The sequence below is a fragment of the Cavia porcellus genome, unplaced genomic scaffold (genome assembly GCF_034190915.1).
Source record: "Cavia porcellus strain 051 isolate PalLab524CR breed Dunkin Hartley unplaced genomic scaffold, mCavPor4.1 scaffold_6, whole genome shotgun sequence".
NCBI classification, from domain to species: domain Eukaryota; kingdom Metazoa; phylum Chordata; class Mammalia; order Rodentia; family Caviidae; genus Cavia; species Cavia porcellus.
In genome coordinates, this window is record NW_026947489.1 from 78,036,173 (window position 1) to 78,059,092 (window position 22,920).

General features: G+C 44.2%; 2 protein-coding genes across 8 annotated transcripts in view; one reads left to right on the forward strand and one right to left on the reverse strand.

Moving 5' to 3' along the window:
• Positions 1-5,231, reverse strand: part of Nxn (nucleoredoxin) — a 140,614-nt gene extending 135,383 nt beyond the window's left edge. The window contains exon 1 of the mRNA XM_003469689.5: positions 4,734-5,231. Within this exon, the coding sequence (XP_003469737.1) occupies positions 4,734-5,093 (360 nt within the window). The 5' untranslated portion in view covers positions 5,094-5,231. The remainder of the gene's footprint in view (positions 1-4,733) is intronic.
• A 13,374-nt stretch (positions 5,232-18,605) lies between these two features.
• The window catches only part of Timm22 (translocase of inner mitochondrial membrane 22), a 37,534-nt gene continuing 33,219 nt past the window's right edge, over positions 18,606-22,920 (forward strand). The window contains exons 1-3 of one of the 7 annotated variants that reach the window (XM_063251084.1): positions 18,606-19,124; positions 20,739-20,935; positions 22,294-22,366. In XM_063251084.1, the coding sequence (XP_063107154.1) occupies positions 18,887-19,124; positions 20,739-20,935; positions 22,294-22,366 (508 nt within the window). In that variant the 5' untranslated portion in view covers positions 18,606-18,886. The remainder of the gene's footprint in view (positions 19,125-20,738; positions 20,936-22,293; positions 22,367-22,920) is intronic. The other 6 variants (XM_063251085.1, XR_010048210.1, XM_013152094.3 and 3 more) reach the window with 6 other exon arrangements.

Below are 22,920 nucleotides of genomic sequence, written 5' to 3' on the forward strand. Positions count from 1 at the left end.
CTGTGAAAAGGACTGCTAAATTGTATGATCATTTATTGACAAAAATAATAGCATTTATTGGGCACTCCCCATATGCCAGGCATATGTATGCCACTCAGTCTTTATAACAATCCTATAAGGTGCTATTATCATCTCCATTTTACAGATAAGGGACCTACGGCACAGAGATGAGAACCTTGCACAATACCCACTGCTAAAGAACAGCAGAGCATCATCTGAACTCAGGCAGGACCCAAGAACCTACATCTGTGGTCACTAAAATGCTTCACTACACAGAAAAGATTAGATTTAAAAACACACCATAAAGCCAGGTGTGATGGCACACACCTGTAATGCCAGCTACTTGGGAGGTTGAGGCAGGAGCATTACAAGTTCAAACCCAGCCTGGCCAACTTAGTGAGACCTCATTTCAAATAAAAAAGATTGGAGATATAGCCTAGAGAAAAAGGCCCTGAGTTCATGCCCCAAAATAACACCCACCTCCCTGTACACACACATCACAAGTAATGAAACAAAGAAAATGTCTCTCAAAGAACACGGCTTTCACACGTTAATCGGACTGCTTTTTGTTTTGGTCCACAGTACTGGGGACCGAAATGCAGCGGGGCCTTCAAACTGAGCAACATCCCCTAGCCCATTTGTTAGCCCTAGCCCACAGTGTCTCACTGTGTTGCTAAATTGTCTAGGCTGGACCTGAACTCACAAACCTCCTGCCCGAGCCTCTCAGAGTGCTGGGATCACAGGTGTGCACCCCCACACACGGGGATCAACTGTTGTCTTTTAGTAAACTGGTCGCCCAAACTTGTGAACAGTCACCAGCAGGAGCTGCACTTGCTGGTCCATCTGTCTAATGAGAGGAAGGCGAAAATCCCTAATTTTTAAATTTTGGTTTTTGCCATCTTTTACCACCTTGAAAGTGAATAAGAAGATAAAATTGATCTTTTGCTAGTCAGGGTGTTTGGAGTTGAGAAATAAGAGCAATGGAGTTTGGAGGCTGGATTAACACCAGATCTCGTCTCATCCAAAGAAGCAAAGGGATTCAGGTGGATTCTAGGCTATGCTTCTGATTTAGTCAGAACAGTCAGGGTAAATAGCCCACACAGGACCCCTTGTAGGAGGGTTCACTTTGTTGGCCATCAGGTAGACCAAGATGCTGCACCACAGATCCAGCTTGCTACTCTTTCCACCCCAGCTTCCTCTTCCTGTCACAAAGAAAGTTCTGGGAGCAAGCCAGAGCCCAATAAACCTGTCCAGAGGGAACCAGTGGTCTGCACCCTTTGATGTCAGCACACCCGCAGTGACCAAATGTTTTCCATCAGGCATCGAGCCCAGGCACAGCCAGGTCCTGTGGCTTTAAAACCAAAACCAGGGCTCACTTCTGTGATCCAATAGTGGGCTTGGAGATGGCTCCTCTCGACAGCTCAGTCACTGACATTCATCTAAAGGAACAGACCAAATCCCAAAAGGTCCGACCTTCACCACTCTCCAACTATTCATCACATGGTCTCTCTTCAGAAATCTGAAAAAGATCCACCAACCTACTTATTAAAACAAGCCTAACCGCTTTAACTCCAGGATTATAGGCTTCTTGACAAAAGTGCTCTTATAAACACACCCAAAGTTCTATTATCATCTAATTACAATGTCTATATAGCTACATAATGTGTGTGTACTCTGAAAGTAAAAAAGTTTCAATGACTTCTGTATCTACCCCTAAAACAAGCAGAAACAGGACAACCTTCCCTAAGGAATTTTTTAAAAAACAAAAGATGCTACAATTTCTTTATGCAGTGTTTTTCTCTTCTCCAAAGGAGGTGAGCAGAGCCAGCAAAATGCAGGCAGAACATATATGGTCATCCTCAGACTTTCTTACTATATAAAGGAGAAATTAATAAAAGAAGAAAAAAGAAATACCACACAGCATTTTCTTTTCCCCACCATAATTTTTCAATTTTCTTTAGAGAAATGCCAGCCAACAACTAATTAGAACCATATCCTTTGTTATCCCAATGGGAAGAAGTATACAAATGGTTTTAAAAGAACACATGTTAATGAGAACTTAAAAAAAAAAAAAAAAAAATATATATATATATATATATGTATATATAGTCTGAATCTTTGGTTTCCCTTCAGTGTAAAACAAAATTCTCTTCTTTAAAACTATTTTTATTGTGGGTGAAACAACATGGAAAGAATCCAACGACCAAAAGTGTTCACCTTTTGTTATCCATTATCCTCAACCTGGGGTACCCTGGCTCTTATGACGAAATTAGCACCAAAATCTCACAGACTTCTAAGAACCCTGAATTTAAATGAGAGAGACAAAAACTCAGTTACAGAAGAGGAATTTAGTTTACAACTTTTTGTTTTCAAGGGGGAAAAATCATTCCTTTCGAAGTGAGTGCATAGCTTTTGTCATTTTCAACAGTATGTTTTCCATAAGAAAACCAGCTGGAGTCTTTTTACCTGGTATACAGTGCCATGAATAAGAATGTTTCCAGGATCAAATCTTGAGCTGCCTATTCACCAACACAGAGGTGAACAGAAATCACCTGCTTGAAAAGTGGTCTGAACTATGGGATATGAGTCTAAGCAAAAAAATAAAATTGAGGAGTCTGGGGCTGTAGCTCTGTGGTAAACCCATGCTTAGCATGCACAAGGCCCTGGGCTCCATCCAGCACCATAACAATTGTTTTAATTAAAATAAAATTTTAAGATGCTGTTACACTTTGGGGTAGGCATGAACAGCCTACCCTGTCAACCAGCTGCTTATCTGGGTGGAATCAGCCGCAGGTAAGGACCACGGAACACTTTTTTTCATTCAGAGTCTGGTCAGAGAAAAAAGAATCAGGCATAGCCTATGTCATATCACATTTGCTCCTTTTTAAGAGAAATCCTTAAATATTTCCCAAAAAATCTGTTTGCCCCATGCTTTTAACTTTTCAGCAATTTTATTTCTCCTATAAGAAACACATATTTTACAATTCACTGTACATTTTCAAAAGCTAGAAATCACTTGCATTGCTCAATAAGGACAGATTTTGAACACATTTTTGTCTACAACAAAAACTGGCAGTAGGGCTGGGGATGTAGCCCAGCTGCACAGCACCTGCCTGACAAGCGTGAGGTTGTGAGTTCGATCCCAGGCACAAAAATAAATAAATAATAAATAAATAATGATGAAAATAATTTTTCATAAATCACTTTGTGAACATTTCACCCCAAAAAGATCATAAAAACTACCAAGGAAAACAAAGGATTCCAATATTTTGAAGCAAAAAGTACTAACCATGTAAATTTGTGGTTTATCAAGCATATAAATCAAATACAGTATGGGCAAGGTAACCTACGAAGTGGTTAAAAGGCAAAGTCTTGCCTCTGTGTGATTGGTGAACCCGTGTTTTTTCAACGCTAAATTTACAAACTGCACTTGTTAAACTATATTTCATACTTTCAATCTCAAGCCTGTACCTTACACTGCTTTGGGATGATGTACTCGAGACATATGGGGTCAGTCACAGTACAAGTTTTTTTGCTCTCACTAAATTTAAATCTTGCTTCTCAAAAAGATTCTGGATACATAAAAGACACACATGGCATGTGTTATCAATCCTCCCCAGAGAAAACTATAAACACCCTCAGAGTAGCCTTTTTCCTGTCCACCCATAAACTGAGATTTTTCTCCAAAAAGAAAGCAGTTGGATTCACATGTTGCATTAGACACAAACTAATTAAGCAAAAGAGTAAAGAGCTCCAAAACTTTTTCTGTTACCATTCATTACCGAATGTCCTGAATTTGTTTTGATGAAACAAACGTCTTCAGCCCACAGACACACACACACACACACACACACACACACACACACACACACTCATTTCAACAGCAAATTGGGAGAAATGAAGTTGACAGAGAAGTATGAATTGTCTCAAATCTTTTCTCCAGTCAATCTACACCTAAAGGATCCGTTCTGCACTTATTTCGAAGTACTCAGGACAACGGTGGCCCACCACGAAACTAAGGGATCTACAAGGACTGGGCTGTCCCTGGGCCTGGGAGGATAGCTGGACAGCCAGACAATGAAAAGCTCCCCGGAGGCCACTAATTCAGTCCGGGGACTGGGCAGAGGGTGAGAGAAAGAAGGAGAGAAGAGCCTCTTTCTCGCCCAAAGTCACAGTCAGCAGCTGCCTCCCTGCTGGGACAGGGTGGCCTGACCTCGGACTCGGCCTCTAGGTCCCTATTCACAGAAGAGGGGGCCCCAGGAAAGCAAATTTCTCGCGGAAAGGAAACTTCCTGGTTTGGGCATTATGGGTAGGGGGCTAGCAGCCTCTCCCACTCATTACAGGTATCCACTGGGAGTCTACTGATTGGGGAAGGAGCCTCTTTCCGCACCTCTGCCAGCTGGGGCGCGGGGGTCACAGAGTGGGGGCCTAAGAGCACAAAGCTTCCAACATGTGGGGATCAGGGGATCTTGGGGCCTCAGTCTAAGCCGAGATCCGGATGGAGGCGGAGGGGGCGTCAAACTTCCCAGCGCGGGCCCAGCCTGGCACTACACCCAGGAGTTACCGCGGCGCCCCAATTCGACGCGGTCCTAGGAAGAGGGTGAGGGCGTGGTGTGGGGGGAGCATGCCAGGATGAAAAAGGCGGACGAGGGTCAGCAGGGTTGGGGCAGCGAGGACCCGGCTCCCACGAGGAGCTCCCAAGGCCAGGGGCGAGACAGGCCCGCGCCGCTCACCTTCCTGTGCTTCTCCTTGTAGGGCAGCGCCAACCACGGCATGTCCCGCACGAAGTCCTGCCACTGCCTCTGGTCCTGGTCCGAGGACACGAAGACGATTTCCAGGCGCCGCCGCGGCTCGGGTTCCGCGGCTGCCCCGGCCCCCGGCCCCGGCCCGGCCCCGGCCGCCGTGTCCCCCCGCAGGCGGCTGTAGAAGGCGGCCAGGCTGGCGCTGAGCTGCGCGCAGGGGGCGCTCAGGCTGCAGCCGAAGTAGAGCCCAAGCAGCGAGATGCCGCGGGCGCCCAACGAGTGCACGTCCACTTCTTCGCCGCTGCCCGTCACTAGCTTCTCTCCCAGCAGCTCCTCCAGGAAGCCCGACATCCTGGCCCACCGCAGCCCCGGCACGCGGGCGGGCTGGCGGGCTGGCGGGCAGGCAGCTGCTAACTGGTCCCCTCGGTCAGCGCGGCGGGAGGAAGCAGCGGAGGCGACGGCAGGAGCTGCGAGCCAGCGGGCGAGAACAGAGCCCAGCCCGCCCGCTCGTCCCGCCCTCGCCACGCCCCCCGCCCTCGCCACACCCCCTGCCCCCCTCCCCCGCGGCTCCCGGGCCCCTTCAGGGTCCGCCCTGGAGAGGGCGCGCTGTGTGCGCCCTAGCTCAGGCTCACCGTGCGTGCCCGAGTGAGAAACCTGATCCGAAACCCCCGCAGTGACTAGATGCCCCCGGGTCCGCGTACGCAGTAAGGTCTGCTGGGCTGGCGCTTTCCGAGGGTGCAGACCGTGCTGAGCTACACGACTGCCCCATTTCCTCTCTGCTCTCCAATCCTAAATTCTCCCTAGACTTCTCCATAGCTCCCCCACCATCTCCCTGAGCCTTGTACCCTTTCTTGTTCCTTCTCCACTCTCTCCTCACATGAGACTTCACCTTTAGGCCTCTTGGGACCCCATTGATTTGGGCATTATGGGTAGAGAGCCACCTCTGGCCTCTGACCTCTTTTAAAGTTCATAGGATTAGTGCGATCATGCAGTCATCAGATTATCAATCTAGGGCTGCAACCATTCCTCATCAGCGGATGGCTGTCTCCCATCACCACAAACGTATGCAGCCCATGTTTGCTACATCTGTGAAGCAATGCTGACTGCGTTCTTGACGTGGCTCCATAGACTGTATCAAATAAATTGAAAGCTGAGAGATTTTCTAAGACTTTTTTCCATCTGGAAAGATGCTCCAGAAGCATGGGGATAATCTCTGCTAAACAGGCGTGGTCTGTAGCAACTCGTCCTGTGCCCTCACCACCTCTACCCTCACACTCAACAAAAATGTATACCATGCCCACCCACCAAAGAAGGCCTCTGTGTTGAGCCGGAGGCAATAGGCAATAGTGAGTGCTCTCAAGAGGGACTCTGGAGGCTGAGGCAGGAAGATCACTTTGGATTTGAGGCCAGCCTGGACTGCATAGTAAGTTCAAGGACAGCAAAACCCTGTCTCAACTGCCTCCCGTCAATAAAAGACCTCCGTGTCTGTCAGCTTAGCTACCCATAACCTAGGGACAACACACACACACACACACACACACACACACACACACACACACACACACACATACACACAGCCCTTTCCACTCAGTTCCATGCTTTGAAGTTATTCTTGGACATCTACTGCCATCTAATGGAATAAATAAAAAAAAGAAAAAGGTCTACAGGCGTGAAGAGATTAGTAGCAGGACCAAATAGGCAAACTGTTATTATTTACCCAGAATGCATGCGAGAATGCATGTGCGCATGCGAACACACACACACACACACACACACACACACACACACACACGAGAGTTCAGTTAAGCCTCAGAACATAATTTCAAACTTCAAAGATTTTGGCCCAAATATAAATGTCCATGCCTTATGGTTTTCAATTTGTGTAGAGCAGAGCAAGAAATCCTGTAGGTTTAGGGGTTGGGGACTTAGCTCAGTGGCATAAGTGCCTGCCTTGCAAGCAGGCAGTCATGAGTTCGATCCCCGATACCAGTAAAAAGGAAAGAAAGAAAAAAAAAATCCTGTAGGTTTTCAGCCCAGTGAAATGTTGTCACATGAGCAGCTGAAAGAGGGAGGTGAAGGTCAAAAGTGGACTGCGAACTCTACAAATATATACGTCTTTCTTAGTAACTGCCTAATATCACTTCATACATAGGATCATTGGACAGTGTGTGGGCTGTCTTTAGCCAGGAAAGAATCCTATGGAGAATTTCATGTTAATTGTTAGGAGTATCATGTTTAAAATGCTGACCACCACAGAGACAATATTATAAAACCCACGGAAGTGTCATTTTAGTGAGAAAATTTTAAAGCTATCAAGGTTTCAGTAGCTTTTAGAATCATCTAAATGGGTTTAAATGCATTATCTTCTCATCCAGGTCACATTTGAAACACCTCTGGGTGAGTGTGGGTTAGATATGACGGAAAGCATGTTAGATGGATAAATACCTACACTCTGACCCTTTCAAATGAACATTAAAGAAATGCAAAAGGACTGCCAGCATTTATATCTTACAGAAGCCAAAGAACAAATTACTTCAGACTTGTTTTTGAGACATGGTCTTGCTACGTAGTTCATGCTGGCCTTGAACTTGCAATGTGTCCCAGGCTGACCTCAGGATCCTCCTGCCTCAGCTTCCCAATGGTAGGCATACACCACTACACCCAACAAAGGACAAAGTATTTGGCGTGGAGGTAGGTGAAGAAGGAATTTGGAGAACAGTAAACTTGAGGAAATAGTGAAGTCATTAAAGTACTTAGCTTTGGTATCCTAGCTGAGAGTCTAATATAAAGAGGTGGTTTGTCCAGCATTTTACTTTTATTATTTTATAGGAAAGCACTTTCTACTGGAGTGTGTCCAAACCAGCATCTGCCACCTGGGAAAGTCAGAGTTTGAATGTACTGCACATGAAATATAAGTAAAATTTAGAGAATTGTTGGTATAGCAGGCCTTGGTTAGAAGCCAAATTATCACAGCTGCCTCTTAAAGAGGTGTGGAAAGAGAGGATTTGCAATGGAAATGATTCCAAAATCATAATTCTAATGGACATTTGCTATGAGAAGAAGCCCAGGGAAACTCATTTGACTTCCTGTAAAGAATAAGCCAATGTCCTTGTTGTAGAAAGTACAACTCTCTCTGCTTGTACAGTATAACAGACCCACCTAAAAAGATAAGTTATGTCACATGAATTGACTGGCTATCTTACAAACTATTGTTTTAAAATATGCATTATGGAACCGCAGATGCATGATATTGTCAAGAATATATCCATGAGCTTTCTTTTGAGAAAGTCATTAAGGCACACGTTGTAAAACAAAACACACAGAACAAACACATATTTGTCATTTCTTAAGATCTTTTCATCGAGTAGTACATGTACACATACATGTATTTATTGCCACATTGGAGGAACTAGGAAACTGTGTATCAGTAAGAACGATGGAATTATCACACATTCATCATTTGAAATAAAATCTGGTCATTGAAAATAGTCAAGGAGGTTTTTTTATTTGTTTGTTTTGTATTGGGGATCGAACTCATGACCTTGCACTTGCTGGGCAGGCATTTATACCACTGAGCCAAATCCCCGGCCAATGAGATTTTTTATATATACTGTTATACTGTTTTATATATATATATATATATATATATATATATATATATATATATACATATATATATACTCCTATACTGTTTATATATAAAGTGTGGGTTTTCCAGAGAAGCTGACGATATTTATCATAAGGAATTGGCTCAGGCAATTATAGAGGCTTGAGAAGTCCCAAGTCCTGCAATCAGCCAGCTGGAGACCCAGGAGAGCCAATGGTACAGTTTGAGTCTGAGTGCAAAGGCCTGACCCATTAGTGACACTGGCCCACACAGGGACTCCCTTATCTGTCTGTTGGCTCAGAAGAAATCCCAAATGTCCAGGCAGAAGTCTAAATTTCTAGTTCAATGGCAATTGTTGTACCTCCTAGTGGAATCACTCCTCCCTCTAGAACAAGACTCCCTAGGCTGACAAAGCACAAGCTTGGGAGAAAAAGAAGCAAGATTTTTGGCTAGAGAGTCACTTGCTATAGTGTGCTGGTACTTCTATTTTACAGTAGACACATGAGCCCTGGCAAGAGGATAAACAGAATCATACATTAGATGTTGATTCGGAGCATTGTTGTCTTCCTGGAGAATTCTGGCCTGCAAGGTTTTTCCACTTATCTGGCAATATAACTGTGTCTTCAAAAGGCATTTCACTCTTCTATCAAAAGATGCTTCAGGATAGCGGGGAACACAGTAAGATCAATGAATTTCACGAGCACAGGCCCACCGCCACATTTTCACTGTGAACAATCCTTTGGTCAGAAGCTGTACTGAGTAGAATACTGTAACTGTGCATAAGACATTCTGTAAATCCGTGGATGGTCAGTCTGGCAGAAGCTTTGTGTACAGAGAAGGAAACTCTATATCCAGAATAAATGTCTATTTGAAGTTGGGCATGGTGATGCATGGTTGTAGTCCCAGAACTCAGAAAGCTGAGACAGGAGATCACCACAAGTTCAAGGCCAGCCTGCACTACACAGCAAGTTCAAATCTAGCCCGAGCTACATAGCAAGATCTTAGATCAAAACAAAGTCTATTCTAGCAAGGACAAGATGTTGCCCCTTGCTTGATGAAAGCAGTCTAGTGTCATTAATCTGCCATCAATTCACTGACTGGTCACTTGGTCACTTGAGGGTCCCGTAGGAGAAGTCAGCAGTGCATAAAGGTTAGCCTTGGTGAAAGGTGACTCCATACCCTGCATCCCCGCCACCATGACCACTGTGTGTATGAACCTCGTGAGTGTGACGGGGTGCCTATGAAGTAGGTTTGAAGAAAGAAAAAATAAGTTAAAAAAAAGGTATGGAAATCATAACTAAAAATTATACTTTAAAGAATACTGTCATAAAAAAAAAAAAAAAAAGAATACTGTCATTTTCAGGACCCTGTCGAAGTTACCCAGACAATCTGCATCAGCATTTCTTTGGTTAAATTTAGACTTCTCTTCTGACTCAATTATACCCAAGATTCCTTGGAAGAAAAAAAGATCTATGAAACAAGGTCTCGCTATGTAGTTCAGGCTGGCCTCGAACTCACTGTTTTTTTTTTTTTTTTTGATACCAGGGATCAAACTCATGACCTTATGCTTGCCAGGCAAGCACTTGTGCTGCTGAGCTAAATCCTTGGGCCCCTCACTGTGAATTTTAAGCTGGCCTCAAACGTGCAGTAATCCCATCTCATCCTCTGAGTGCTGGGATCACAGGAGTATGCCACCATAGCCGGCCCCCCAGAAATGCTGAAGTCCACAATCTGGTTTAATTAAAAAATAAAAAGCATAAACCTGACCCTAAGTTAAAGGAACAGGTTGAGAAAATACAAAGAATGTTTAAATTACCTACCAAAAAACAAAAACAAAAATCCCGGGTACAGGGGCTGGGTATTTAGTTCAGCAGCATAAGCACCTGCCTTGAAAGCAGGCGGTCGTGTGTCCGATCCCCGGTACCGATAAAAACAAAAACAAAAAACAAAAAACAAAAAACCTGGGCACATACCTATTAAATGGAAAAGTACCCTTCTCAAAATGTGGGCCACCTTTTCCTAGCATTTCCATCCCTTTAAGAGAACCACAACCAGGTGTGGTAGCACACGCCTGTAATCCCTGTAATCCCAGCATTTGGGAGGCTGCAGCAGGAGGATCACCTGAGTTTGAGTCCCACCTGGGATACATAGTGAGTTTGAAACCAGCCTGAACTTCAGAGTGAAACCCTGTCTCAAAAAAAGAAAAAAAAAAGGGGGTATCAAAAGAGAACCATAAATGTTCCCTGTTCCAGAAAACATTCTGTTTCTTTAAGTGTATGCCCTTTAATTTATGCCTAATAAAACCCTCCTTGTGCCTATAGTGGTTAGTTCTAAAAATTATTTTTCCCAATGACAGCCAGAAAACCTATAAACTTATTCCATAAAGAAGGGTAGGTCAGGATCCTTATTTTATGTTCAGAGCTGGTGACAGCTGAATGAAGGGGCTGACCAACATTCACAGAATGGTTGTCCTGTCCTCTCAAATCCTCCTCTGCTGACTTGCTCTTTGACAAGAACTCACAGATGTAAATATCTTTTTTTTGCACAGAGAGGGTCACCCATAAATCCTTCCCCTGATTTCCTTGTAATCAATTTTTATGATGTTCCTTCCAAGGCCCTGGCCATCTGATGAAACTACTGGCTGTGGCCTTTTGCAATCAGATACCTGGCCATATCTCCTCCCAAGCAAATGACCAACCAACTGCACTTGTCAAACTTCTGCCACTGGCAGGATGTCCCATCACCACTGTCCTTCAGGAATGTCCCAGAAAAGGGGGCTGAGTAGAGCAGTTCCCATTCAAAAGGCCTTACAAATCATACAGAGTCATTGTAGCCCAGGACTCAGATCTCCTCTTGCTCTGTCTGCTGTCTGGTCATAGGGACTTCCCCATGAAGTCCTGGAGCCTGGGTCACATGGCCCAAGTGGCAGAGCAGCTTGCATAGCAGCCTGAACCCAATGCAGGGCCTTCCCTTGCTCGGGTCCCACACACAACTGACCCCTGAGGCCTGGCATGTAGCTCAGTGGTAGAGCATGTGCTTTTATGAAAGCGAATTTAGGCTCAAGCACCAAAAGAAAACAAAAACAAAACGAAAAGTGAGCAGTTTTTCAGGTCACTTGATAAACACGAATTACAAATCCAAATGAAGAATATGTTGCTTCTAAATTCCATGGTCCAGTTAAGCTGATACATAAAATTAAACACCACATACATGGACATGGATTATCCCTAAAACATGACACAAGGAAGTGATACACAAGATACACTAAGCTACCACTAAAAATTATTAAAAATTATTTATTAGTACATGTTTGTGATATGTCATGAATATATTAATTGTAGGTAGTTGGTACACATACATGACACCTGAATCTTTCTTTTGGGTTTTTACAACCCCAACCCTCCCTTTTTCCCCTCCCTCTATCCCTAGTCCCTTTCCCGTGTGCCAAAGATCTATCTTACTATCTTCTGCTGTCTATCTTTATTTTACTCTTGTAATTTATTTTTTAATGCTAAGAGCACTAAACAAGTGCTGTGCTACTGCGCTACAAACCAATCATGCCTTATAATTCTTTAAGCAGAGAAGAATATCCACACACAATTATAATGCATATATATGCATGAAGTATATCTGGAAAGACATTTTAGAAGTAGTAATAGGTTGCCAGTGAAAGAGAACTGAAAGACCAGGAATAGATGTGAGAAAATTTAGAAGATATGATTTTCATCCAAAAAGAAAATAGTTTTTGGATTTTTTTTTTTTTTTTTTTTTTACAGCTTAGAATGAGGGTTGATAATTTTTGGATTTTTGAGTAAGAACTTATTAAAAGGATAAGAGAATATTTAAAGTAAAGCAAGAGAGCTCAGCATAGAAGACACACACACAAAGATGTATAAATTAAAAAATCCAGTTCTAGCCAGGTATGGTGGTGCTGCTTGTAATCCCAGCACTCGGCAGGCTCAGGCAGAAGGATCACCGCAAGTTCATGGCCAGCCTGGGCTACCTAGTGAGATCCTGCCTCAAAGAAAGAAAAACCCATTAAATTGCATCATAACCAAGCTGTTAGTATAAAATGAATCTTTTTGGGAGGAAGGGCTTACCGGGAATCGAACTCAGGACCTCATGCTTCCCAGGCAGCATGGTATGGCTCTGCTGCTGAGCCATATCCCTGGCCCCTGAAATGAATCTGTTGATCCTTGGAAACTTGGAAAAAGTTTCCCAAGTCCACTTAAAGAAATCATTGACAATAACAATCACTTCAATGACATTAGTACAAAAATTGATTCAGGGCTGGGGATTTAGCTCAGTGGCATAATTGCTTGCCTGACAAGCACAAGGTTGTGAGTTTGATCCCTGGTACAAAAAAAAAAAAAAAAAAAAAAAAGATTCAAACAAAAAATTAACTCATTTAATAGGAATCCCCTGTCAGTAATTTTACCCATAGATTAATACTATATTGCAGTTTTCCTGTTTTTTTTTTTCCTCTTTTTTTTATCAGTACTGGGGATGGAACTCACAACCACCTGCTTGCAAGGCAGGTGCTTATGCCGCTGGGCTAAATCCCCAGTCCCTGCAGTTTTCCTCTTTAAGAAATGGTCTTTCATGGTAGAGTCACTGATAAGGAAATTGCTTGACAGAGGTGACTGAAGCAGAACATGAGAGTGGGGTTGGATCAGGGGAGAGACAAAGGAGGGAAAGAAGGGATTGTCATAAATTACAGCAAAAGTGTGGTGCTTCCCTTTGGGCCACTGAATTGATATGTAAATTGGGGAGCTGTGGTTATCCCTGGAGGGGGTAGTGCTGGGATTGAATTCAGGACTTTACAATAAATTATTGATCTTTTTATTGTTCATTTTGTCCCTCAGCAAAAGCAGATGGGTCTGCTCATTGTGTATGGCTGTTGTGAGTGTTTGGATGTACGGGTACATGGATGTGCGTGATACTGGGAACTGAACCCAGGACCTCGTGCAAGTTTGGCAAGCACTTGCGCTCTTTCCCTCTCTCCTCTCTCCTCTGTCTCTGTCTCTGTCTCTGTCTCTCTCTCTCTGATTGAATTTACAACCTCATGCTTGCCAGGCAGGCATTTGTGCGACTAAGCTAAGTCCCCTGCCCCTTTTAACCTTATCTTTAAAGTATTTTTAATCTTTTTTAAAAAACTTTAGTTTAGGGGCTGGGGATTTAGCTCAGCAGCATAAGCGCCTGCCTTGCAAGCAGGCAGTTGTGAGTTCAATCCCTGGTACCGATAAAAAGGAAAAAGACAAAAAAAACAAACAAACAAACAAAAAAACCCTTTAGTTTATAAAAAAAAAACACTTTAGTTTATTGGTACATGTGGCTAATATATACTGTTTACCCTCCTTGTGGGAAGTCTGTACATGTACATAATCATCCCAATTCCTTTTTTTTTTTTTTTTTTTTTTTGGTATCAGGGATCGAACTCATGACCTGACACTTGCCTGGCAGGCACTTACGCTACTGAGCTAAATCCACAGCTCTCAATTCCTTTTTTTATCCCTTATATCCTTTCCCTCCTATCTCTTTCTTAAAAATTTGAGACACAGTCTTGCTAAATTGCCCAGATCGGTCTTGCACTTGCAGTCCTGGTGCTCAGTCTCCCAGATAGCTGGGATTACAGGAGTGCAGCAGCATGCCTGTAAGGTCTGGTTTCTAGTTCATTTGTTTTTGTGGGGATAGGGATGGAACCCAGAGCTTCACATGTACTAAGAAAGCTTTTTACCACTGAGTTACATCCCAGCCCTGATCTCTAGCTCTCCAAGTTTCCTCTTTTTTCTTTCTTGTGCTGGGAAAAAATGTTATGGATATTTCTATTTGCCTCTACCACTTTTCAGAACAATCGGGGAGTACATCTCTGCTGCAGATACAGCCAAAGTATACGACCCATTAACCAAACCTAAAGTGGGTTCTAACCATGCACCAGATGGTCAAGTGTTTGCCACATTTTCAGCAGCTTTCAGTAAATAAATCCAGTGTGACAGCACAAGAGATTGTAAGCAAATCTGGATTGTAAATATGGGTGAATAAATAAAACTTCCAAACAATTATGGTATAGGGGAAAACTGCTCCATAATAGACTACCCACCAGAAACAAGCTAGAATCTAAGGATTTTGACTGAAAATAGCACAGACAACTGTTGTTTTCCTCAAAGTTATCACAGGTCAGACTAAAAAGAATTGAGACACAACAGAAGCAAAACTGTCTAACATTTCCCACTTGATTAAGGGCCCAAGTCCAAGAATAATACCTGTAGAGCAATGATACAGAGTCAAAAGCCCAAGTTCAGCTCTCAAACACTAAAGAATATGACATACAATGATTCTGATTCATCACTTCCAGATTCAAATGAGAATATCAAAAGCAGGCGACTGGGAATGGAAATGTTCCAGCAAGAATTAAGCTTGGGCTGTAGCATGTGTGTCTTCCTGGGCCCAAGTTGTAAAAGTAACACATGGAGTTTTATTTTCATCCTGGCACAGAGAAGAATTTAGAGCATTGAGGAGGAGGGGAGAGAGAGAAAGGGGGGAGAGGAAAGGAGGGAGATTTACCTAAGTGTAGAAATGTTTTTTACTCAAATAATTATTCTTCTTCTCCTTCTTCTCCTTCTCCTCCTTCCTCTTCTTTTTTCCAAACTTGATTCTATCTCAACTGCTTATACTGGTGATACTTGCTGGGAACAGACCAGAGAGCTTGTATCTTTTTTTTTTTTGTCGGTACTGGGGATTAAACTCATGACCGTGCACTTGCAAGGCAGGTGCTTATGCTGCTGAGCTAAATCCCCCAGCCCCGAGAGCTTGTATCTCATTGGAAGGGCTTGAGGTACCTTCTGCTAAAGCAGAGAATTAAGAGTGGTCATAACTGCCCTTTAAGAACTGGAGAAGGCACAAATAGGGGTTTGGAGATTTAGCTCAGTGGTGGAAGCACCTGCCTGGCAAGCACCAGATCATGAGTTCAATCCCTGGTGGGGGGGGGGAGACAAAAAAAGAATTGAAGCAGGCTTTAAAGTTTGACTGTGTAGAGAATACAGACCAAGGCTGTTCCCTAATTTTCTATTCCTTTTTTTCTTCCTTAGTATTATGGATGGAAACTTGGGGTGCTTTATTACTGGGGCCCTCTTATTATTGTTTTCTTTTTGAGACAAGAGTTTCTGCCAAGTTGCAAGGGCTGGTCTTGAACTTTCAATCCTTTACTCGGCCTACAGCACAGCTGGGATTACAGGCACGTGCCACCACACCCAGCTGATTTTCCACTTGTGCATGTGTGCTAAATGTCAACGATCACAAAAACCTCTGGCTTATAAAGTTAGTCATCCAAAAAATGAAACAGAAGAGACTGTAAAACAGCTCACTGGGTTTCCCCCGTTATTTGGAGGGGCTCCACAGTCCCGTGTCTGTCACACTGCCACACGTGGGCACTGCACACTGCTCAAATGCCTCCTCCAGAGTATCTCCCATGCATGTAGCCAGGCATCTGCTCTGTGACCTAAATATTCCCACTTTTGAATGACTGGAGGATACTTGGCCTTGATTGCCTTCTGGTTTTCAGTTAAACTGTAATCACTAATATCTTGCCTGTGTTAGGATTACAGAATTAAGCAAACATATTTTTGTGCTGAAAGACAGGTCTGTGGATGGTCTGGAAGGAGCAAGAGAAGAAGCCAGAACAATTCAGAATGGAGAGCTCAGTGTGGCAGGGCAGAACTGTACTGTAATCCCAGTACTCAGAGGGATGAGGCAGGAGAATCACAGCCTGGGGAATTCAGCACTTTATGAGACTTTGTCTCAAAAATAAAAATAGTAAAAAGGTGCTGGGGAAATAGCTTAGTACAAAGGCCTTGGGTTTAACTCCCCATACATAAAAAGTATCAAGAAATAACGAGGGTTTACACAACTGAAGGCAATAAAATATAAAAAGGGGCAGATTGAAAGTTACTCAGAATGTTTATAGACGATGTAGAAACAGGAGTCTAAGCATCTCTTTAAGTGCATGGAGCTTCCCAGATGGGAAATGGGGAACAGGCTTGAGGGGTAAAGTTAAGCTCTAATTCAGGACAGGAAGCCCCATAGCTTCTGCTTGTGTGTGCACAATAAAACCCTAGGATGCACCTTCCTGCCCGCCTTTCAGTGCTGCTCCCTGCCCTGTGCTTGGGAATCTAACCTGGGGGCCTGAGTTTGTTGCTGGCTAACTGCCCCTCCAAGGGCTCAGCTATATTTGCTGAGGCCTCCTCACGTGGCAAGAGATGGCTGCCTGTGCTCCTGCCGAGTTAGCAAGTTGAGCTGCTCATTTCAGATAAAAATGAACACTGTCGGAGGGATCAGTGATCTTTTTTCCACAATTGATTGACCCAAACCCGCGGAGGCCAGCCCTTTGAGCAAGCCAAACTTGCTTTAGGATAGGGATGAAACTGGCAGTGTGCTACTTCTGTCTTCTCTGGATTTCTGCCACACTCCCAAGGGCTCCTGGCCTTGAGATATGTTCGAGAGTCAGGTTCCCATCTTAGTGGAGCTCTGAGTAGTGAGACTACTTCCCTTATGAGTCATTGTGGACAAGCCAAAGGTGGTGGTGCACTTCTGTAATCCCAGCACTCAGAAGGCTGAGGCAGGAGGATCTTTGCAACTTCAAGAATTGCCCGGGCTACAAAGTGAGCCCGAGGCCAGCCTGAACTGCATAGTGAGACCTTGTTTCTGACAAAAACAAAAAATCATTGCAGACAGTGATATGGTTCTGTAGTCCCCCAAACGTGGTCCCTGACCAGTGACACCATCTAGGAAATGCAGCTTTTTCACGCCCATTCCATGCTTCACTTAGAAACTCCATGCTCAACAGTCACTAATTATCTCTGAGGTGCTTCTGCTGCTCAACAAGGGCTGTGCAACATCAAAGCAGAACGTTGGTGGATTAGGCCTGCCCTGAGCCAGCAAGCCCAAGCCTCCATCAGGCCAAGAGGCCAAGACAGCCCTCCAGGAATATGACTGGGTCGTGCTCATTAATGACTTTTTTCCCCCTGAGAATTGAACCCTAGACTTTAACCATGAGCTACAGCCCCATTCCTTTCATTTTTTATTTTGAGACAGTCTCCCTAAATCATGAAGTCATCCAGGTTGGGCTCAGACTTGTAATCCTCTTGCCTCCATCTTCCAGAGTGCTGGGATTACAGGCATGCGCCACCAGGCCCAGAAATCTACACATAAATTCTACTGTGGAGATGGGAAGGAGTAACCACAATGCCTCCAAGTTGTATATAGAAAACTGTGTTCCAAACCTGTGGGATACCATTGGTCAATTTCTGACCTTAAAACCCCAAAACTATGGCTGGAGACCCTACGCTGGCTGCTTTCTTTGGTCTTCTGCAGTTAGCAATGCATGTTCCTCTTACCTGAGATTCCCAAATAAATTGCTAATCTGGGGCTAAGGCTGTAGCTCAGTTGTAGAATGCTTGCCTAGCACGCTGAAGGCCCTGGGTTCCAAACCCGACACTGCAAAATCCAGTCCAATCCAATCCAATCCAATCCTAGTCTGAATTAATTCCATGGTTTGGGATCTAATTTTAGTACCATAAAAGCTACAGCAATTTTTTTCTGGGTTAATATTCAGTACTATCTCACAGTTTTATCCTTAGGTAATGAATTTGAAATTGGTAAACATTTGAATGGGTTCAACCTAACGTAAATTAGGCTTTTTATAGTAATAATAGTCCACCTCATAGTCCCATTGCATCCGCACAGCCTGGCTTCCCTCCGTTGGGCTCCGGTCGCCTCCACTTCCTAGTCACAGTTTTTGGTCTTTCTGATGCTTGGTTAGTTCACTCATCTGTTGGGCCCATCTTTCTCCTCAAAAGCTTAACTACTGAACAAAATATTTATGTTATACATTTATGTCACGCTTCCATGTTTATCTTACAAAGCACCTGCCCCCCATTTCCATCTCAAAACGCCTTCAAGTACTTTCCAATAGGCTGAGACAGGAGAATTTATGAGCTCGAGACCAGGCTGGACAACCTAGAGAGACTTCCGTCCCCCACCCCCACAAAAAAGAAAAAAAAAGTGAGAGTCCTCCAATGATCAGGGAAGAACGAAAAGATAAACTACGTTTAACTCCTGTCAGCTCCCTGGTGAACTTGAGCCTCGCAAGACTCGCCTACGACTTCCCAGGTCACCGCCCAGCGAGACCCCCGCGCACGGCTTTCTGGGAAATGTAGTTGGATCTTCGAGTTAGAGCTATAGACCCCGACAAGCACCGAGCTGCAGTCTTAAAAAGAGGGCGGTTTTTGGTGACTCTGAACCTTGTTTGCTTGTGGGGAAGTTGAGAATGCCTCACAAGCCTGATTCAGCGTTCACAAGAGGCTTTTTAGAAACATGATAACTCTTTCGCCGGAGGAGTAGAGGCCGACTTTTGTTTCCGCAGGTTCCTCGTCGTGGCGAATCTGCCGCTGTGACGCGGTGACTGGCCTTTCGGGGCCCACGGCAGGCAGCTTGTGGAATCTGCTGTGGGAGAAACAGCGTCAGGATTTCTTGGGCAGTCATGGCGGCGGCTTCTCCCAACAGCAGGGGCTCTGCGCCTGAGGCGGCGAGTGCTACAGAAGCCCACCTACAGTATAGCCTTCTTCTGCAATACCTGGTGGGTGACAAGCGCCAGCCCCGGCTCCTGGAGCCTGGGAGCTTGGGCGGGATCCCGAGTCCAACCAAGAGTGAAGAACAGAAGATGATCGAGAAGGCGATGGAAAGCTGCGCCTTCAAGGCGGCTCTTGCCTGCGTGGGAGGTGAGGCGAGGCTTTAGGGGTCTCGGGGACGCTGAGCACTTGGAGAGCCTTGGGTTGTCTGCGAAGAAGTCCACACGCCTGGGAGGCGGGGGATCTATGCCTGCACCCGCTCCTGGCTCCGTGAGCTCGGAGACGCCTCTCCTGTCTGCAGGGTTAGCGCCCGACGCTGGGCGCTGGATCAGAGAATCAGTGCTATGGTCTGGGCCTGCAGGTAAAGTGGTTGACTTCGTTCATTGATTTGTTCCGTCACTTACGCTTTCAGGAAGTTGTTACTAACAGCAAGCACGTGCCGAGAGCTTGAAGTACGGGACAAAACAGACCAGAGCCTGGTTCTCCTGAGTTCTGCATTTACAGTATGAAAGAAGAATGTGGAATAGAGCCCCTGCGGGGGTGCTGCAGACCTAGGGAACTGCAGGTGCAAAGGACTGCAAGGCAGGAGCTGCTTTGGGGTTTGGGTGGGGGGGAGACCAATGTGAGTAGACAGTAACGTGCAAGGGAGGTGGTGTTTTATGAAATAAAAACTTTTGAGGGTTTGAGAACTTACTGCGTGTCTTCAAGAAGTGGGCCACATTTGTAAATGAGTTTAAATAAGACACTTAAGAAATCAATGTGACAAAAGTGCAGATTTTTAAGTGACATACTGGAGTGACTGGAGAGAAGAAACCATGAGCAGGAAAGTGGGATGAGAGGTGTCCACGATTTCATTGAATTGTCATTGACCTTGAGGTGATGGGAAGACCTGTTTTCTCCTGTTTCCAGCATGGAAGGAGGAGCTTTTGTCTGTTTCATCAGTATTCCCACAGCCTGGGACAGGACAATTGCTTAGTAACAACTGGCAGAGTAAGTGAACAGATGAACAAAGTCAGTCATTTTGTCACCTGCCATGTGGATGCCATCGTGCAGCAGCTCAGGAAGGTTGTGGGTGGATAGTAGAGTGGGATTTGCTATTTGGTGGCCATACCAGGGTCTTTGTACTGAGCTACATTCCTCCCCTTTTGAGACAGGGTCTTACCAAGGTACTAAGTTGCCTAGCAGAGTTTAAACTTGCAGTCCTTTTGCCTCAGCCACTCAGAGTGCAGGGATTACAGGCTGGTACGATTACTGTGAAGAACAAATGAGGCTGTGACTATAAAGCATTTGAATGCCTGACATAAGTAATCAAGTGACTTATGAACGACACCAAGACCAAAGGAGTGACTTACAAAGTTGATAGCTGAGTTTGAGGGTGTCTGGTTCACATATGAAAAGTGTAGAGAACAGAGGGTGGCAGACTGAATCATGAGAAATGTTATAAAATGAAAAAAACTCCTAGAGGAGGCAAATCCCCTCCCCCTGTTTGAGTCAGGGCTTCACTACATAGTTCATGCTGGTCTTGAACTCATTGTGTAAGCCAAGCTTGGTGATCCTGCTGCTTCAGCCTTCCAAGTGCTGGGGTTACAGGCATGTGCTACCAAACTGGTCTCCAATTTTGTAATGTGGAGGCAAATAAAAGCATTTGAGTGGCAAGAGAGGTGATCTCTGCTCCTGGGGACACCCAAAGGGTTGGCTTCGCATATGATTCTAACACTGTAATCCAGAAAATGTGCTGAAGAAATCATCTCTGTTTGTTTTTAGGGTTTGTTTTGGGAGGCGCGTTTGGGGTGTTTACTGCCGGTATTGATACCAACGTAGGCTTTGACCCTAAGGATCCTTACCGTACACCAACTGCGAAAGAAGTCCTTAAAGATATGGGGCAGAGAGGAATGTCCTATGCCAAGAATTTTGCCATTGTGGGTGCCATGTTTTCCTGTACCGAGTGCTTGGTAGAATCAGTAAGTGTCTCTTGGCTTTCTAAGAAACGATTGTCTGCCACCATCTTGCTTTTAAAGATAAATACTCTTAATGTTACTAAGTGCGGATCAGAAACATCAAGATGCAGTCTGGATTGTATGTCCATAAAATAGTTTGTGGTGTAGACTTTTTATATGTTTATAATATGGGGTTTCTTCTCTCTCTCTCTCTCTCTTTTTTTTTTTTTTTTGCTTTTTGTTAGTGAGGAGTTATTGTTTTTTTAATGTGTGCTGTAGTTTAAACTGAGAGCCTCACAGATGCTGACCAACTGCTGTACTACTGAGCCACATACCCCCAGCCTAGTTAAAAATTTTATTTTTATTTTTGTATATATGCATTTTCTTTTGAGATGGGATTTTGCTATGTTGTCGTCTGGACTAGTCCAACAATCCTCCTGCCTCTGCCTCCTGAGGAGCTGGCACTGCAGACATGTATTACTGTGTCTCGCTCTCAGTGAATAATTTTCTTTTTTTAATTTTAAAGAGGGTAAAATTAAACAGAACAAAACAGCCGGGCGTGGTGGCTCATGCCTGTAATCCCAGCACTCGGGATGCTGAAGTAGGAGGATCGTTGCGAGTTGGAGACCAGCCTGGGCTACAAAGTGAGCTCAAGGCCAGCCTGAACTGCATAGCGAGACCCCGTCTCAAAAAAAGACAAAAATAAATAAATAAACAGAACAAAACAGATCATAAGGAAACAATTTTTTTTTTGTCTTTTTCCTTTTTATCGGTACCGGGGATCGAACTCACGACTGCCTGCTTACAAGGCAGGCGCTTATGCTGCTGAGCTAAATCCCCAGCCCCATAAGGAAACAATTTTAAGAAACACAGATTTCAAAGTAAGACCACTGGAGATCTTCACTGTATATCATATTGTCTCTAGTTTTCTTCCAAATAGTTGTCCACATCTGCACACACAGTGAATACATACTGAACAGTATAACTGATCAGAACAGGATGAGGAAGGCATTTTAGGTCTTCAAGACCAGACAATAGGGAAGTCAACAATGGCTGCCATAATGTCTCTTGTTCTCTTCGAAATAGCTGTCCATATCTTTACATATGTTGAAATTAAACATAAGAGCTCAGTGAATAATTTTAAACAGATTTGTTGGAGAATTTGAGATAAGGTTTTGCTTCTCAAATGTGCTGTGTAGTATTGGTTTCTGCGCTCTGGTGCCACCTGCAGGAATCATCTATGAACATATTCAAATTCTGGGAACTCAAGATTAGGTTTCCTTTGGGTAGAGTCTGAATTAGCCAACTGGAAGCCCTGTGTTTTTTCCTTTGTTCTCTGGTCTGGCTTGCTGTGACTCTGAGCACCACTTCTCTACCCACAGTACCGGGGAAAGTCAGATTGGAAGAACAGCGTCATTAGTGGCTGCATCACTGGAGGAGCCATTGGTTTCAGAGGTTAGTAAACAGCTTTTGATTGATTTTTTTTTTTTTTTTTTTTGTGGTCTTGGCCAGCATGCTGATGTTGAGATTTCCAAACATATGAGTGTTCCAAAGACACTTGATATTCTCTCCTGACAAATAAATCCTGATCACTTGTGTGTGAACTGTTTTGGAAACTTGCTTGTATCTATATCATGGTTTCTCATCCTTGGCGCTGTTAACATTTTGGATCAGATGACTCTTTACTGCGTTGGGTAGTCATTGCTGTGCATTGTAGGATGTCTAGCCAGATTGTAATAGCACCCCTTCAGTCTTCAGAAGCCCCTGGCAAGAGGGGCAAATCTACCCTGTGTAAGAACCACTGACCTAGATTTAGCTTAGAAAAAAGAACTATCCCATACTGAGTGTATAGAACAACTTTTTTTTTTTTTGGTACCGGGGATCGAACTCTTGACCGCACGCTTGCAAGGCAGGCGTTTATGTCACTGAGCTAAATCCCCATCCCAGAACAACTTTCACAAGAAATAAATTGGAATGTGTTGGTATATAGGGTAGTACCAAGGCATAGC